The 19,804-nt window shown below is 42.6% G+C and overlaps 1 protein-coding gene across 2 annotated transcripts in view; it reads left to right on the top strand.

Moving 5' to 3' along the window:
* Window positions 1-19,804, top strand: part of LOC138285747 (queuosine 5'-phosphate N-glycosylase/hydrolase-like) — a 119,908-nt gene that overhangs the window by 82,796 nt on the left and 17,308 nt on the right. For both annotated transcript variants that reach the window (XM_069226084.1, XM_069226085.1), the window contains one exon: window positions 18,643-18,838. In XM_069226084.1, coding sequence (XP_069082185.1) covers window positions 18,643-18,838 — 196 coding nt within the window. The remainder of the gene's footprint in view (window positions 1-18,642; window positions 18,839-19,804) is intronic.

Here is a 19,804-nt window from a genome sequence, read left to right as displayed (position 1 = left end):
TAGCCACATTTTGGCATATTTAGACTGGCATGACTTTCACATTGCATTATTACAAGCAACACACTTTGCTGTAGCTTCCAGTGTGACCTTTGCCACCCGCTGGGCATCCCATAGACAATACTCCATATTCTCCTCATATGCGAGAGGGACTATTGTACATGTTCATAGGGGAGTGCCATATGTACCACAAGGCTCCTGAAATGATACCCAGGGCCGGTATTCGATTAAATGGGGCAGGTTACATTCCTATGCAATTACCTTAGTCAATTGTTGTGGCCCCAATGTGGATAACTCCATCTTTTTTTGATAGGCTATGGGGACAAATAGCAGATATATGCCCGAGTCTGGTCTTATGGGGAGGTGATTTTAATGTGGGCTTAAACAATGCGACAGGCTGCTCACATATCCAGCATGCATCACTTAGCACAGCAGGCAGACAGACACATTAAAGATATTATGGAAGAGCACAATTTATTAGACGCATGGGCACTGTCTTACCCCACCACCAAGGAAGGCATATATTATTCACTGGTACATAATAGCTGGTTGAGATTGGATTATTGGATTGTTTGCAAGAGAGTGGGCACTTGGGTCGATGAAGTGTCCCACCTCGCAAGCACGTACACTCCCCAGTCTTAAGGATTAACTTCGATGTTAAAATACTAGTAAAATCCGTGCCAATTGACTCTCCCTTCTTACGCCATTTTTGTGAGACCTGATCAGTCGGGCTTTATACCAGCGATGTCCATGTCCCATAGGCTGCGCACGTTATTTGCCCTAATGCAGGATATTGATCCAGAATTGGCAGCGGTGGCAGTTTTTCATGGCGCCACCCAAGCTTTTGATTCCCTTGAATGGGACTACTTATTGGCTATACTTTGCTGAATGGGGATCGCACACCCCTCCTTAACCTGGGTGGTCCGTCTATACTCCCAGCCAGTGGCAAGGGTAAGGATGAATGGATCAGTGTCCCCCCCGTTGCATATCTCTCAAGGCTCAAGACAAGGCTATCCACTATCGCTGTTATTATTTGAGTTTGCCGTGGTACCTTTAGCTGCCAAATTACACCAATGGCATCGTGAATATGCTACTTTTTATCCACCCAGACATATTTTAGTGTCATTATATGCAGATGACATCACCCTCTGCCCTAAGGATCCACAGATTAGTCTTAATGGAGTCTTGCAGGAATTTGTTAGATTTGGGGAGTTATCTGGCATACATATTAATTGTGAAAAGTCCAATCTCTTCCCATTAACACCTGCCACACAGTTGTTTACTCCGGACTGTCCATTGCAGTGGTGCTCAGCTGACCTTGGGTACCGGGGGGTGGTAATCTCTAGAGATAAAGAGGAAACTGTGAGGGCAAACTATGGGGTAGCATTGTCGACAATCACAGACAGCAGTACTTGTTGGATGTCATTGCCTCTATCATTGGCGGGGAGTATTGCCCTAATGAAAATGATCATATTGCCCAAATATTTATATCTGTTTCTGCCAGGACGTCCCTTTTTTCAAGCACTCCGCACTCAGAAAATAAGACTGGCTTGGGCGGGCAAGCAGCCTTGTATTCAGTAAGACATTCTTACACTCCCTTACTTCAAGGGAGGATTTAAGGCACCACATATGGAGCTATATTGTCTTTTCACTCGGGCACACTGTACTATTCATTGGTACAAGCTCACACCATACTTACCACATTTGGCAATAGAAGAGGGATATATAGCGTGACTCCTCCAATATCTTATCCAACTCTGCAGACTCTACTGTTGCATGCACTTGTGCATCATGGCTAAATTTAGCCCGGAAATTAGGCAAACCACTGGTATTATCCTCACTCATTCCACTTTAGTAGCAACCGTTATTCCCCGTTACCAGTGATGCTGCATGCAGGCGACTGCTTCAAAGATGCGGTTGCGCACTATGGGGGATCTATATAAGGAGGGTATTTTTTAATCACAAGATCATCATTCTGAGGCAGAGATGCCATCTCTGTTAGATATATTTCTCTATATCGGCTCTGGCATAATGTGAAGGCAGCCACATCGTATTTTTCTGTAGAGTCCCTGAGACTGGATACTTTACATGTATTACTTTAAGCAGAAACTGCATCACTTGGGGCCAGATGTAGTAAAAATCAATTGGTGCGACTCGTAATTTCCGATTCGCAAAATCGTATGCAGAATGGTGTCTCAGACACCTTCTGCGAATCTCAATGGGGTCGCAAAGACCCACCTCATGAATATTAATGAGGTGAGTCGCAGTTTGCGACCCCATTGAGATTCCCTGCACTCACAGGGATGGTGGCCTGCTGGAGACAGCAGACCTCCATGTCTGTGACTGCTTTTTAAATAAAGCACTTTTTTTTTGTATTGCAGCCCGTTTTCCTTAAAGGAAAACGAGTTGCAATACAAAAAAATAACGAAACCATTTGGTTTCGTTTTTTCAGAGTAGGCAGTGGTCCATTGGACCACTGCCTGCTCTGAAAAAACATTAATAGCGACATTCACAAAGGGGAAGGGGTCCCATGGGGACCCCTTCCCTTTTGCGAATGGGTTACCACCAGTGTGACACTGGTGGTAACTGCAAATTGCTTTGCGACCGCGTTCGCGGTCACAAAGCAATTCTGCATTGCGGTGCGAGTCGCAAATAGGAAGGGAACACCCCTTCCTATTTGCGAGTCGCATTCCCAGTTTGCGAGGCGGTACCGGCTCGCTAAATGGGAATGTGCATTGCTATGCACGTTTTGCATGGCGCAAACTACGATTTTCGCAGTTTGCGTCATGCAAAACATGTTCTACATCTGGCCCCAGGTCTCCCTGTTATACAGCACAGCACAACTAGAGGCAGTGCCTGTCAGGGGACAAGCACGAACCCACTGGGAAACAGATATAGATTCTGACCCTACAGATGATTTATGGCAGTGGTTCCCAACCTGTTGTCCGGGGACCCCTGGGGGTCCGCAAAGCCTCCTCGGGGGGTCTGCGACTGCTTAGAAAATTATAAAACATTAACAGATTAGGTCCCCAGCTTTCAGTAATGACTTAGTGGGGAGTCCCAGGACTCCAATAATGAGTCCGTGGGGGTCCCCGGGTTCCAGTAATCATAAAGCAGGGGGCCACAGAAGTCAAAAGGTTGGGAACCACTGATTTATGGAGTTACTGCTATGCACAAACAGGGAGAATTGCTTCTAGCAGTCAACTGTGCATTATACATTAAAAATGTCCTCATAGATTCTACTACACTCTGGCAAGATTATACCGCTATGAGTTGCCACAGATGACAAATGCAACAGATGTGATACGGCTGGGGCCAGTATTTTATACCTTGCATGGGCTTGCACCCTGAAGTAACAGATGAGCAGTCTCTTCTTGTGTAGTATAATAAGCCTGGTTTATTGAAGAATGAGTACAAAGTCTAGAAGCCTCATCCTGTCAGCAAGACGTTCAAAGCCAACTGCTCCTCAAGGAACCTCCCTTGATCCCTTGCATTCTATATTCTTAGAACTGTCTTGCTCACAAGCATGAGTGGCTCCTATAGTAACAGAGCCTCTTAATAGTAAATAGCAACAGAACAACTTAATAACAAATGATTACATAAGTTAATGTACAATACCACATCACCTCCCTTCCATTCCAAACTTCAAAACAATCAAATGAAATTAGAATATTTTCATAGCTCTGTAGCTTAAACAAACTCATATATTGACATGAACCAATTATACATAGTCTTGTAGTCTCTCTGGCCTCCTTATTGATCTTCTAGGCCTGGAACACAAATTCTTAGCTGAATCAGAATTAATACAAGATCCACCATCAGAATTAGCAGGTACACTTGTCTCAGGAGTAGCAGGTTCACTTGTCTCATCTGACATACTGGTACCACATTTTGCTGCTCTGTTTAAGTTCCATATCTTATGATCATTCGTTTTTACTGCATTTTAAAAATGTTTTATCACTTCAAATGGACCTATAAATTTGGTAGGTCCCTTTTCACATCTTGGAGATCTTATCTTTACCCAATCACCAACTTTTATCCTTGTTTCTTTTACACTTTTGCGTTCATCATACCATTCTTTCCTCTGAATTTTCTTACTCTGTTCCTTGTTCCTCCATCCATTCACATCACTGACAAGAGGATCAATACTCAATTGTTTTCCTTGTACCCATCCAGGAGCCACTTCATGGCAGGGTAATCTTCCCTTAAACAGACGAAAGGGTGTCACCCCTGTGGAAGAGTGTGGAGTCAAGCGATATTCACGCACCTTTTTTTAAATTTCATTCTCCCACTTAATGTCTTGTGTTTGTGCTAGTTGTATATTTTCTTTTAGTACTTTAATGAAGCATTCTACTACACCATTCGATTCAGGATGGTACAAGGCCGCTCTTTTGTGTTTAATCCCCCTATCTTTCAAAAAGGATTCCATAATCTTCGATGTAAATTGGACACCATTGTCAGTAAGAATTGAAGAAGGAAACCCTTCCCTCTCAAAACGTTCCTCAAGAAAGGCAATTATATCTCTACATTCTACAGAACTCACAATCTTTATTTCTGGCCACCTGGAATACATATCAGTAGAAACTAACACATACCTGTCTACTCAACCTAATCTCACTGGACCAAGGATATTTAACACCACATCCATCCATGGTCCTAAGGAGTCCTCTCTTATCACCATGGGTTGAACCCTGCATTTTAAAACCTTATCTGATTGGGCACACATGTGACAATCTCTTACCTCTCTCTCCACCATAGTGTCCATGGCGGGCCACCATAAGTACTCCTTAATCTTTCTTTGGGTTTGGAAATACCCAAATGGCTAGCGTGGGCATGTGCCACCAATTTTTTCTCAAAGAATGGGGCGGAATTAACTTACTACCTCTTACTAGAAGATGGTCACTGACCGCCAATTCATCTCTTACTTGCCAGAAAGGCACCAAACGTTCCTCACAACTTTTCTTCACACCCCATCCACACTTAGTCTGATCAATTACTTTTCGTAAAGTGTCATCTTTCAGTAACTCCTCCCTCCATTCCGATTCTTGGATAACAGCATTCTGTACAAGACAAACTTTAACATCCTGGTCAAGATCATCACCTGCAAAGTAATCATCATCAACATTGTCATTCTCAACCCCTATTTCTTCGGAAGAAAAGGCCTTACAAAGTCTAGAAAGACAGTCAGCTTGTACATTCAACACACCTGGTATATAAGCCACTGTATACGCAAACTCTTGTAAGGCCACAACCCACTTACGAATTCGGTGAGAAACCAAGTCAATTCCCTTGTTCTTGAACACTTCCTTCAAAGGTTTGTGATCTGTGATGACTTCAAAGTTGCAACCCCACAAAAACTTTCTCAATTTTCTAACTGCCCAGTAAACACTTAGCGCTTCTTTTTCAATCACAGAATAATTGTATTCTGCTTCCTTCAAGCTTCTTGACAAAAATAAAATAGTCCTTTTCACACCATTGGCTCTCTGCATTAGAACTGCATCAATATCCTTTGAACTGGCATCACCCATCAACATGATCTCATCTTTGGGGTCATAGCTATCTAGATCAACTGCACTTCATAAACTACATTTAATATCGTGAAACTCATTTGAACATTGATCACACCGTGAAAATTCAATACCTTTCTTCAAAAGACTTCACATGTACCTTGTTCTCTCTGTAAATTTTGTTACAAATTTGTTGTAGAATTCAGCCATCCCAAGAAATTTTACTAGCTCCTCCTTGTTTTCTGGAACTGGCAAATTGATGATAGTGTCAACTAAAGCAGCTTTAGGACGAATACCTCTTTCTGAGATTTCATGCCCCAAATATTCAATGGTGGAAGTGTTAAACTTGCATATCCCAGATTTTAGAGTTAGACCTGAGTCTCTTAGTCTATGTAAGACCGTTTCCAATGTCTCGTTATGTTTAGTTAAATTAGCTCCATATAATAAGATGTCATCTTGGTAGATCTTAATACTTTTTCAAGTGCTCTTTGAAAAAGGGATGCTGCTGAGATTAAACCAAAAGGCATCCTGAGAAATTTGAAGGTGCCAAAAGGGGTAATAAAAGTTGTGAGATCTTGAGATAATGGATGTAATTTTATGTGATGGTACGCAGAGGAAAGATCAAGAGTTGAAAAATGCTTAGCACCATTAAGGGAGCACAACATTTCATTAATGTTGGGAAGTGGATGATGATCTACTACCACAGCTTTATTCAATTCTCTGAGATCCACGCAGAGTCTTTAGGTGAGAATAAAGTGAGGATGGTTATGGATTACACTAAGGAAAGTGGCTTGATAAAAAGGATATTATGTAAGCATTGGCATGTGATATGCAGGAACCCAGATTTAGGACCTAAGATAGGCTCAGGGCCAATAATCACGTATCGTAAGGCGCCATCCATAAAGGATTATGTAGTGAAAAGTCACTTATCTCTAAAAAATCTAATTTCCTGGTTGATGGAAAAACAACAGCGCTTCATCAAGTGTAACAAATGTAAAGCATGTAAGATTGGTAAATCAATGAAATTGGTGAAAATACCTAATGGAGACGATATATATATCAAACATAAAATAACATGCAATACCAAATTTACTATATATGTGATTGAATGCCAATGTGGGGCGAAATATGTGGGGAGCACAATATGCATGCTCAAAAAAAGAATTTTAGAACACATTAGAGCCATTAAACATAATGATCTAACCTATGCTGTAACTAAACATCTAAAGACACATGTTAATAATGATTGGAAAACCCTAAGAAATGTTGGTTTAGATCATATTCTGGAACACGAAAGAGGTGGTGATAGAGTTAAAAAACTTAGACAATTAGAATCCAGATATATTATCAAAATGAGGACTAAGACACCATTTGGGATGAATAACGATGAGGAACTTTTTAAACATTTATGATTAACATAGCAGAAAAACGATTAGCTTGTTACTTCAAATAATCACAAGCGTGTGTTTGGAATAGTAAAATTAATTTATTATACAATTGAACATATCCTAATGGAAATAGAAGTTAATGAATAATGAAAAATTAAATTAATGATTTAAAAAACTGCTTACCATTTTTAAGTGAACTAAGATTGAATATTTAGTATCATGTATATATTTTTTGATTGGTCCTTCTTTTCTGTTGGCTTTTTTGTAAGTGTGAATTCAATTGAATTTAGTTTGTACACATTTTCTAATGTATTTTGATTTATGGTGTCGCTGTAATTTGATATGAAAAACACTGATTTATCAGTTGTGAACTACAACCTCCACAATGCAGTGTAAAAGACATCGGAGTTTGAAAGTATAAATACTGACAAAAAGAAAGGACTTTTGTAACCATGAAGAAGACTCAATAGTCGAAACGCGTTGGTTTCTTTGTTGCACTAAAACAAATAAATGAACTGAGGAATTCCACCTTAACGGAGTGCGTTGCTACTATACTTTGGTTTCTAAATTAATCGAGAGCACGGCCAGCTCTCGCAAAGCGCACCAACTGTTGAGTGCGTTGTGGTGTGTGGCCGCATTGCTATATATATATCTTGTACTATCAGTTGCATTGAAAACTGAAACTGCACAGGTTTAATTGTCTAGCACTTATCCTCCCTGTTTGCTGCTCATTACATAGCTACAGGCAATGATATCCATGTGTGTGCATGTATAATGACTGGAAATGTGCAACATTGCGAGATGAGGTAAATAGATGATATATCATCCTAGAGGGAGGATAGTTGGGGTTAGGACCTGATACCATGCAAAGCTTGTTTCTCTGAAATGTAGATGACTATGATCTTGCACTTATGTTTTTATGTAACTGTTTATGTTGCTTACTGAAAACATAATAATGTATTTATTTTGTAAAAAACAAAGGTTTCAGGGGAGGGTAGAGGTGAAAGGGGAGTAAGAATTTCTTAAGGGCTCGTGGGTAGTTAGAAGTAAAGGGAGGTAAGAGTTATTTAGGGTTCACAAGGGGTAAAGTTAAAGGGAGATTAGTAGTTTGAAATAAAAAGTGGGCTTTAGGAGGGTTACCTCTGTAAAAGAAAACAGAAAAAGTGGGATTTGGAGAGGTCAGCCCCCCAAAAACAAACAAAACCTGAAAGAATAAATCTGACTTTACAACAGCATTAAGGGTAAAGGTATGCGCTGTAAAGCCCTATGTGGTATTACAACACACTGGAAAGGTCTACGCATTATAATGCATCGGTGAAAAGGCAGGCAGGCTAAAAATCTGCATTGTAAAGTCTGATATTTGTTTAGACAGTTAATTAAAACTATGATAACTATATATCACAAAATTTCAAATCAGTAAAATCCAATCCTCAAAAGGGACACTTGACACCAAGGCTCTGTAAAACAGCCCCAGTCTTTTCAGTTTACTCTGTAGATGTCCCTTTTCCTAAGCTAGACTTTTTTTTGTTTAAACAGAAACATTTTACAATAGAAATAAAGCAAGTCAGTTGGAGTATAATCTTGTACATTTCCATAAAACAAATGAGGACTTGAAATCATAGTATTCCCAAATATGTTTGAGTAATAAGAGATGGACGAAAGAGAGAATCAGAAGAAAAAGAGTAGTGGAAGAACAAAAGTAAGTTATAGAAGAGAAGTAAAAAGAAGAGGAAAGATAAAGGGAAAGAGGAAAAGAAACAAAAGTAAGACCTTCCAAATACATATCTGAGAACCATATGATTGTAAAGTAAATGTTTGCTTACACATAATATTTGCTTACACATAGTTATCAAGCAATGTTGTGTAAAACAATGCAAATATGGTTGAGATTACTGAAGGAAGACAATGCAAAGAAACAATTAAGGAAGTTTAGTGACTTCTTTAACAGACAGTTAATGTGTAAAACATTGATAGAAAGAGCAGTCTAAAAAACAGTTAACAGGTGACCAAAGAGCATCTCTGTAATGGGATGTACATAGGGTGAATCCAATCTATGATGAAAAGACACACAATACCACCAACCTTTACCTAAAACATTAGCTGCATTTTTCAATTTGTATTGATTTGTTAAAATGCATCCACCAACAAAAGATCGATAAATTTAACATAGAATGAAGATAAAGCGGTAGACTGTTTTTCTAGTAAACTTCCCTAGAAGACATTTGAATATGAACAACTTACATGTGTGTGAAAGATTTCATTGAGTTGTTGCCACACTTTAACCCAAAACTGATTAATATTAGAACATTCAAACAGCATATGAAATAAGGTAGCCAATGGATTCTGGTGTAGGAAGCTGGCCTGGTGTATGGTTAGCACCTATGGTGTTATCACCTTATATCAGGTCCAGGTATCCCCTATAAGTGAGGTGTAGTCAGTGTCTAGGAAGCCAGGGCTCTCTAGAGGTAGCTGTGGATGGGCAGCCAAGACTTATCTAGGAGACATGCAAAGCTTATGCAATACCACTATAGTCACACAGCACTTACACATCTGAAAGAACTACACAGTGTTACAAAAATGAAGGTACTTTATTTTAGTGACACAAATACTAAAACACTATGGGGGTGATTCTAAGTCTGGCGGGCGGCGGAGGCCGCCCGCCAGACTTCCCCCTCCAAAATACCGCTCCGCGGTCGGAAGACCGCTGAGGGTATTCTGGGTTTTGCACTGGGCTGGCGGGCGACCGCCAAAAGGCCGCCCGCCAGCCCAGTGCAAAACTACCTTCCCACGAGGACGCCGGCTCCGAATGGAGCCGGCGGAGTGGGAAGGTGCGACGGGTGCAGTGGCACCCGTCGCGAATTTCACTGTCTGCAATGCAGACAGTGAAATTCTTTGTGGGGCCCTCTTACGGGGGCCCGACGACAACCCATACCGCCATCCTGTTCCTGGCGGGTGAACCGCCAGGAACAGGATGGCGGTATGGGCTGTCAGAATCCCCAGGATTCAAATGGGCAGCGGAAAACCGGCGGGAGACCGCCGGTTTTCCACTTCGGCCGCGGTCAAACCGCCGCGGTCAGAATGCCCAGCGGGGCACCGCCAGCCTGTTGGCGGTGCCCCCGTCATTTTAGCCCTGGCGGTCTTGGACCGCCAGGGTTAGAATGACCCCCTATATAGGGAATACCCCAATTGGAGGTAAGTAAAACAAACTATTATATGTATAGTAGCAGTTAGGAATTAACATAGAATGCAACAGAAAACAGTGAAAGCAATAGACAATACTGAAGGCCTATCGGGGGTCCAAACCATATACTAGGAAAGTGAAATGAGAAAGTCGGGCCCCCACCCAAGAAAGTGGGATCGGTAGAAGGGAGCTGGAGGAACTAGCAAACCCACAAGGTAAGTACTAGAGTGCCCCCAAGCGACCAGGAGAAAGGAGGTAAGTATCTGATTTTCCCCAAACTCTCCAAAAGGACTTCAGAGAAGGATATTTAATACCCAGACAAGACTGCAAGAAACCAAAGGTGGATCCTGGAAGAGGAAGACCTGGAAAAGAAGGGGACCAAGTCCAGTTCACATTGGATTGTCCGGTGGTGGCAGAAGCCACTATCCACCCAACTGTGGATGCAGAACCAGGTCGACGGTGGACGAAGACAGTTGCAGTCCTGGAGCAGATGAAGAGTTCCTGGAGAGATATGGTTGACTTCCCACAACAGAAGGAGCATTGCAGTCGGCCAGTGGTGTGGAAAACCACCAACAAGTCTTAGCAAAAACACGTCATTGGAGAAGAAATGCGGGGCTGCCAGGGACCAGCAAGGTCCAGAGGGACTCAACCCATGAAGGGGAGTCCTGGGTGACCCTCAGCAGTGAAGAGTCACAGGAAGAGGAGGCAGCCCCCACAGGTGACCCACAGGCAGCAAGCACAGGAGTCAAGTTAAGGCCCACGCAGCACACCTAGAAAGGAGTCCAATGTCGCAGGAGAAGCAAACAGAGGACTGTGCGTCGCTGGGAAGCGTGCTGGGACTACACAGGGCCTGAAGATCTCTTGGAGGAGATGCCAACAATCCTTGGTAGCTGCAAAAGACGTGGTGCACGGGGTACTGTCCTGCTGGAGAGGCAAAGACTTACCGTCTCCAAAGTTAGACAGCTGGCAGAGAGGACCAAGGGGACCACTCCAGACCACCACCCGTGATGCAGGATCCATGCAGCTCTGGAGGAGAGGAGATCCACGCAGCCGGTTGTCGTTGCAGTTGATGCCTGAGGATGCAGGGGAGTGACTCCTTCACTCCAAGAGAGAGTTATTTGTGCTTCTTGTGCACGCTGAAGACTCGTCTCCCTCAGAGGATGTGCAGCCGGGGAAATGTTGCAGTTGCTGGAAGGAGCCGGAGACACATTGTTGGAGAGCAATGTCGACACTGTACCTGCAGATTGTAGATTCCTGTGCAGTCCAGTTGCGGTTCCAGTGGCCAGTGTTGAAGTAAACATTGCAGAGGAGTCCTGCTGGAGTCTTGCACATCGAATCTGAAGACCCACCCAAGAGGAAGACCCTAAATAGCCCTGGAAGGGGTATTGGGTGACCACCTTATCAGGAGGGGGCTGTAACGTCACCTGCCTGACCTGGCCACTCAGATGCTCCCAGGGGCCTCTGCCCACCTTGGATTCAATATGGCAAAATCAAGTGGCCACCTGGTGGAGCTCTGGGCACCACCCCTGGGGTGGTGATGGGCAGGGGAGTGGTTACTCCCTTTTCCATTGTCCAGTTTCGCGCCAGAGCAGACTGGTTTATGCAAGGAGGGCACCAAATGTGCCCCTCAAAGCATACCAGTGGCTTGGGGAGGCTACCCCTCCCAAGCCATGTACACCTATTTCCAAAGGAAGAGGGTGCTACTTCCCTCTCCCAAAGGAAATCCTTTTCTTTTTTCTGCCTTCCTGGGCTTGAGCTGGTCAAGCAGCAGGAGGGCAGAAACTCATCTGAGGGGTGGTAGCAGCGTGGGCTGCCAGGAAACCTCAGAAGCCGGTAGGAGCAATGCTGGGGTCCTCTAAGGAGCCCCCAGAGTGTATAGAATCATACAACCAATACTGGCAACAGTATTGGGGTATGATTCCGACATGTTTAATACCAAACATGCCCAGGTTCGGAGTTAGCATTATGTAGCTGGATATAGGTAGTGATCTATGTCCAGTACACGGGTAAAATGGCTTCCCCGCACTCACAAAGTCAAGAAAATAGAGCTGGAGTTCAAGGGGCACCTCTGCTCATGCAGGGGTGCCCTCACACACACACACAGGTACCGGCACCCTGCTCCTCTGGGCTAGGAGGGCTTACCATAGGGGTAACTTACAGTGACCTGAAGTGAAAGGGTGCATGCAGTTTTTCACACAGGCTGCAATGACAGGCCTGAAGACACATTTTACATGGGCACCCATGGGTGGCATAATTCATGCTGCAGCCCATGTGGAACCCCTGGTGCCCCAATGCCCTGGGTACATAGGTACCATTTACCATGACTTATTTCGGGTCACCAGTATGCTAAATGTGGAGTGTCTGAAGTCCCAGCAACCAGATTTAGAGGGAGAGAGCACAGTCACTGGGGTCCTGGTTAGCAGAATGCCAGTGAACACAGGCAAAACATATTGATATCAGGCAAAAAGTGAGGGTAACCATGCCAAAAAGAGGGTACTTTCCTACAACTGGCATGACCAACTATTAGCGGAGGGAGGATAATTCATTTTATTTAAAACAATGGGTGTGAATAAAAGTCTATAGAATAACTCAAGTGGTGTTTGCAGATCCAGGTGACTTATGGATACTAAACAAAATTTTATTCCATAATATTATAGGCCCCAAAATTTAAAAATATTTTTCGTGTTTCTAAACAAGCCATTTAAGCTTAATAATATAGGGGGTTATTACAACTTTGGAGTAGGTGTTAATCCGTCCCAAAAGTGACGGTAAAGTGACGGATATACCACCAGCTGTATTACGAGTTCCATAGGATATAATGTACTACCTGAGGAAGGCGGAAGCTGAAACGTTGTAGTAGAAATATATTTTTGTTCTTTAATGAGATCATCTGTTTGAGTCACTTCTTTCTTGGATATTATATATATATATATATATATATATATATATATATATATATATATATATATATGTATGTATATATAGTTAGTTAGTTATAACCTGGTCCCCATGCTACACCTCCTATCAAATACTCCTTTAAAGACAAACAAGTGGCACACAAGCACAATTATGCAATGTGTTATCTGCTTTTTGGTTCGGCACTGACTGCCACAGAATGAAATGTTCATTGTGGAGACAGTTCTACACTAGAAGCAAAACTACGCAAACATGCCATCTCGCGACAGATAAACTATGTGCATAAACCTTCTTTTCACATGACCTTAAAAACAGGCACATTTGAATCGCTTTCCCAAAGCCTAGATAGAGCAGACAATGAAAAAAAGCAGCAACAGTACGTGTTAAAAGCGCTCCAGCACTCATAAATAAATGTGTGGTGTCCACTTTAGGAACATCTGTCCACTCACATCTGCTGCAAGTCTTCCAGTCTGTTGAAACTTGAACACGTTTCTGACATAAATGTTTAGATATTTGCACGGCTTAATACTTTGCTAAACAAGTGTTATATAACACATGCACACATCACACGCAATCCAAATTATGCACTCTCACTCTGTGTCATGATTTCACTGCTGCAAACCTGTCTGGGCAAACTTCAGTGTTTCCTTACTGCGTATAAACACATTTCTTATGCTGCATTTGCTATGTTGCAGGAGAGTGGAATAAATTTAGGTTGAGCCTAGACAGCGCTTGTGCTGTTGCTTAGTGATCTGTTGTAGATAGTTTGTGAAGTTCAGCTCAACCCAGTTGTTATGATTTGTGTATGCCAGTGTCCTTAAAACATTTCTTGCTTGCTGCTGGGTAATCTTACTGTTTGTCCCACCTTTCTTAGGTTGAGCTTAGGCAGCATGCAAGTGCTGTCTCTTGATATGTTGTGATCTACTTATGTGGGCTTTCACCACGCCCATCTCAGGCCTATCACTTTCACTCGTTTCTTGGCCTACCTTTAAAACTTTCCTTGATTTCGTTGGTAAATGCTTTACTTTTGTCCCGCCTGGAGGCTATTTTGTTACCGCCTTGGAGACTGATCTTGTTACATGGATTATTCCACGATCGTCCATATATCTGGGTGTTGGCTCACTACTTTTCTCTTCTGCCTCTCTGATTTGCACTCTGTGTCTGTATGTTGTTTCTTTCTCTTCCTTGTTTTTGGACATGCTGCTGTTTCTTTGTGGTGTCTGCGCTCAAAGGCTGCAAGCTGAAGGGGGGTTATTTTTTATTTATGTATTTATTTTTTTGAAGTTTCATGTAGCTTGAACCCGATTGGAGGAGTGCTTCATATGAGTACCACTTACTTACAAGTTTAGCAGTTAAAAAGTATTCAAACTGACACATTTTAAACAGAAAAACACAGAAATCCTCAATGTGGCTCTCCAGGCACAGCAGGAGAGCCAATACTACAGTATTCACTGCACTCTTAAAAACTCGCCCCATAATGTTTTGTGAGGCATTTCTTTTATAAAACATTTTGCCCATAACTCAGCCTGTGGTGGCCCTATGACAATGGGACCGTCACCAAACCATTCAGCATGACACCCTCTTTCTGTCTAGGTCATTTCTGGGTACCCACACTAGGTTGGGGAAGACCCCAAAATAATAACCTTTCCCATCATTTAGTGTCTTTTTAAGCTGTCATGGCTGGAACTTTTGTTTTACGGTTGGGAGAAGTTTCTGTTTTTAAGGGCCTTGTTTGTAAAATTATTGCAGAAGGCCTGCTAGGCCTGAAAATGTGAAAGGCACTACACCCCCTGGGTGCTAAATATATGGTTACACTGCATTACTTTCTGCTATTCTGTTTTCATGTGGTTATGCCCTCTAGGGGCTGACTAAATGGTTACATGACCATGTTTCTTATAAATGCTATTTTCATTGTGGTGTCCTCTTTACAAAACATTTATGACCATAACTCACCATGTGGTGGTCCTAGAACAATGGAACCACCATCAAAATGCATTCTTTCTGTCTATGGCATCTCTGGGTCCCCATTCTAGGTTGGAAGGACACCAAAATAATAACCCCTCCCACCATTCAGTGTCTTTTTAAGCTCTCTCATGGGTGGAACTTTTGTTTTATAGCTGGGAGTAGTTTGTGTTTTAAGGGCCTTGTTTGTAATATTTTTCTAGTATGCCTGAAAATGTATAAAGCACTACGCCCTCTAGGGGCTAGATATATGGTTACACTGCATTATGTTCTGACCATCTGATTTCATGTGGTTATGCTTGCTAGGGGCTGACTATATGGTTACATGACCATGTTTCTCACAAGTGCCATTTTTATTGCTGTGCCCTCAAGGGGCTGGTCTGAGCATTACAGTCAAGATACTACAATATTCGCTGCACTTGGAGACTCACACCATAATGCTTTGCGAGGAAATCCTTTTACAAAACATTTTTGGTATTCCTTTTACAAAACTTTTTTGCCCATAACTCACCGTGTGGTGGTCCTAGGACAAAGGAGCCGCCATCAAAATTTTCAGCACAATATGCTCTTTTTGTCTAGGCCATCTCTGGATCGATCCCCACAATAGGTTGGGGGGGACCCCAAAAAAATAATATAAATAAATATAATAAATAATGGCATTATTTTAATTTTTGCTGCAGATAGAGGAAGAAAGTAAATGTTATGTTATGTTATGTTATTTGAATTTATATAGCGCGTAAGTGCCCAGAGGCCTCGCAGATCTCAAACGTGAAGCAAAAGCATCCAACAAAAATAAATTTAAGTTCAAACCCTGAAAAGCCATGTCTTCAGGGCCTTGCGAAAGGATAGTTCATGGTTCATTGCTCTTATGCTGATCAGCAATGAATTCCACAGCTTTGCCCCCTTATATGCCAGAGAGCTTTCCCCCTATCTGGCTTTCTTCACTTTAGGAATAACTGCCAAGTATGCTGATGAAGATCTAAGTGATCTATTGGGGATATAAAAGGACGCTAATGACCTCCGCATTTCCGCACCTCGATTATGCAAAGCTCTATGCATATGGCATAATGTTTTATACTGTATCCTCTTATCTACTGGCAGCCAATGCAATGATGAAATTCCAGCTTTTATGGATTCCTGCTTAGGAGTATTCAGTACCAAGCGTGCCGAGGCATGTTGGACTCTCTGCAATCTTTTAATGACATAGCCAGGGGAGCCCATGAACAGTGCATTCCCATAATCAATTTGGGAACCAATTAATGCCTGTGCAATTATTCTTTTGGCTGTGAGCGGTAGGATGGTATAGACCCTCCTCAACAATCTAAGAAGGCCAAAGGAGGAAGCAGCTATTTTGTTAGCTTGATGCGCCATTGACAGTTGTGTATCGAGCCAGACCCCCAGACTTTTAATAAGATCTTTGAGTGGGGGTAAAAAAAAAATTCCATCAATCAAGAAGGGATTCATGATGGGCTTTACTTGTTGCCAAAAGATCATCACCTCTGTTTTATTGTCATTCAGTTTAAGTTTACTTCCAGTCATCCATGCTGCCACCGCTTGGAGACATGGACCAAATGCTGACTCTAGAACAGGAATCCCGTAAAAGAGATATAATTAGTTGTGTATCATCTGCATAGGACACCAAAGTCAGCCCAAAGGGCTGGATTATTTCTTCCAGTGGTAACTTGTAAATATTTAATAGAGTGGGGCTAAGAAAGACCCCTTTGGATCTCCGCATCTGCTCTTGATATGATCTGAGAAATATGACCTATCTAGGACCTAAAAAGATCTATCTTTAACAAATGAATTGATCCAGTCTAGAGCTGACCCAGATAGTCCAATATCGTGTATCATGTTCATTAATATATCCAGGTCCACCGTATCAAAAGCGGCACTGAGGTCTAGAAGAATAATGGCTGTTTCTATGCCCTTAACTAGTCGCTTTTTCACTTCTTCAGTAACAGCAATTAGCGCAGTCTCTGTCCCATGTAATGGTCTGAAGCCCATCTGGGTAGTATGTAGAATGTTATTGGCTTCCAGAAAAAGAGACTAATGAGTTTGAACATGTTTTTCAGCTATTTTAGACAGAATCGGCAATAGTGAAATAGGCCTATAGTTACTAAGAAGTTCGGGGTCAAGATTAGGTTTCTTTAAAAGAGGCTTGACAATGGCATGTTTCCATTGCTTTGGCACTGTACCAACAGTCATTGAAAGATTGATAGCATTTGTGATAAAAGGATCTGTCACAGGTTCGCCTGGTAATAGTACCTGGGAAGGGGCTGGATCCAAGGGTGATCCTGATTTAATAGCTTGAAGGTGTTTTTTAACAGCATCCTCCGATATCGGGGGGAAAACAGATAAAGATGTAGTGTACACTGATTTTTGTTTAGAGACCTTCTGTCCCTGGTTTATGACATCAGGAAAGGTTAAATAAATATGTAATAAATAAATGGAAGTATTTTAGTTGTATGCAGGGCCACTGGAATTATGTGGCAGAGAGGACCACATTATGCGGCAGGGTTGACCAATGTATGTGGAAAGAAAAGTTCAGTTATGCACTTACAACGTCAGTAGCGCTAACTCATGCAAATGCAAGACCTTTTTTAATTGCAAATGCTTGTTTGTTTTTTTGCAGTTTTGTAGAACATGAACTTGTCCCAAAGGTATTGGAGCGCTTTACATGAGCACCAGTTACATTGCACAAGGACACATTCATGTTTTTTGGTAGGCACAGGGATATTAAGGATGTTGAGTCGACTCCGAGACTTGAAACTTGTTCCCCAGCTCCAAAGTCGGCAGCTCTGGCCATTATGCCTCATCCTCTTGCTGATAGTGGCTCAAACACAGTCACTATCAGCAGGTGGCACGTTCTTCATGCTGTTCTTCATAGAGAGCACAGGGCTATGTCCTTGTCAGTGATGGGGAGGGAAAGTGGAACAGGTGATGGGGAAGGTGCAGGACTGCAGGTATTTTTTGCAGGGGAATGGGATACAGGGATGAGGAATGTAATATGAAAGAGTTAGTAGGAAAGAGTGTGAGGGACACAAGAGTGGTATGAGAAAAGTTTTGTTCTGCAACATACCCATGCCTCCTCTACCCTGGCTCAGATGAACAATAAGAACAGCTCAGTGGGTACGTTCATAAGGAGATTAGTAACTACGTATCATCGTAAAGAGAAACTTTTCAGTAAGGACTTCACCTATGATGTCATTTGAACCACTCAGTGAAAAGAAGCCCATTTATTGATCATTCCCCATTAATAATGTTCTAGTTTCTATATAATCTTTTAGCCACTTCAGTGCATGTGGCACATATGCTGTTGTCACTTTGTGTGTGACAACACTTTCTTACGAAGGGACAGGGATCTATAATCCTGCTTCCCCTATTTTAAGAGCTGAACTTAAGTGCATTGATGAAGGAAAAAAATAGGCTCAGTTCAAATTTTTCCCTTGGTCTGCAGTTGGGCAGCTGTACTATTTCAGTCTATAGCATAATAAAACCTTCCTAAAGAGCAGTCGATTCTGTAGATGTGGAAATCTTTGGAGCACATGCCAAGCGATGAGTCAGCTTCATCATCACAGTCCTTAGAAGTGCAGTCGCTGGGGGTGGAAGCAGGATTTCTGTGCTGGGTGAGACTGTAGTAGGCTGTCCCAAGCTAACCAACCCTCTCAACACTCTTCTTCTTCTTCTTCAGGGAAAACAAGTGGCGTTTTATAAGCGAGTCCAGATTCTGGTGGCTGACACCTGGGCTGTGCTTGAGGGAAAAGGAGATGGCTGCTTCAGCGACATTTCTGGGGTTACCATGTTTGCGGACTACAGGATCCCTCAAGCCCTGGTGCACCTGGGCACAATGCACTATTCGGAAGAACTGATGAAGAAACTTCAAGAAGGTTAGCAACTGCTTGAATATGCATCCTCTGTTTAGAGCAACAGGGATTGAGTGTTTCATTTGAGGGTCGGGCGAGTGCAGCATGCCACGAACCAATTCAAAAGAATACACAAAGGATACAAGTGGCCAGCTGGTCCTGCTTGCGATGTTACCCATGGGCATACCTTTGGGGGTGGTTGGAGTTATATACACCCTTCCTGTAAATAGTTGGTTGCAGGTGCTTTCAGTTGGGTAGGGTGAGGTGTCTGTCGGATTTCACCAGGATTTTTTTTTTTACAGAATCACAGACAAAAAGGCACGCGCACTTTCTCCATCTCTGCTTTGAAAGTCTTCAAAAAATGTTGACTATCATACAAAGTATTATTTTCTCTCACTTAATACCCCTACCAACACGCATTCGTCTTCTTTTCTACTGCCCCTCTAGCGCCTCCCCTGTGCCCGGCTTGTCATATAATGTGTTTTAACATAAGTGCCAGCATGATTATTGGGAAATCTGAAGCTCACGCCCCGCGGTGTTACTGACCGAGCTACGCCCCTGACGTCATCTAGCGTTTGGGGACACATTCTCCGAGGTCTGTTCCTAGCTGCCTCCTGGAGGGTGCGTTCCTACGCATTTCGTGGGATGCAGTGTCTGATTCAGCTTGCGGCTGTGTGTATAAAGGGGTCATTTTGTTGTTGTTCATGACATTAGCTTGTACGTATAGCAAGGACCTGGCTTGTAGGTTTCGAAACGCATCACACATTGTTTTGAAAACATTGCAAAGATACAACCCCCTGGGTCAGATTTAGGAGCTTATTACGAGTCCAATTGTAATCTCGATTCGAATGTAAATGTAAAACAAATTTTGGCCTGGAACTGAAGCCAACATAGTTATTTTGCAAAGGTGAGAGATCGGATACTATCTTCGTAGTTGTAAAAGGACGTGTAGCGGGGAAATCAGCCCTGATTCGGGCAGGTGGAGTTTGG

Source organism: Pleurodeles waltl, chromosome 3_1 (genome assembly GCF_031143425.1).
Source record: "Pleurodeles waltl isolate 20211129_DDA chromosome 3_1, aPleWal1.hap1.20221129, whole genome shotgun sequence".
Taxonomy (NCBI): Eukaryota; Metazoa; Chordata; class Amphibia; order Caudata; family Salamandridae; genus Pleurodeles; species Pleurodeles waltl.
The sequence above is the reverse complement of the archived record's forward strand: the minus strand, read 5'-3'. Positions and strand labels throughout refer to the sequence as shown.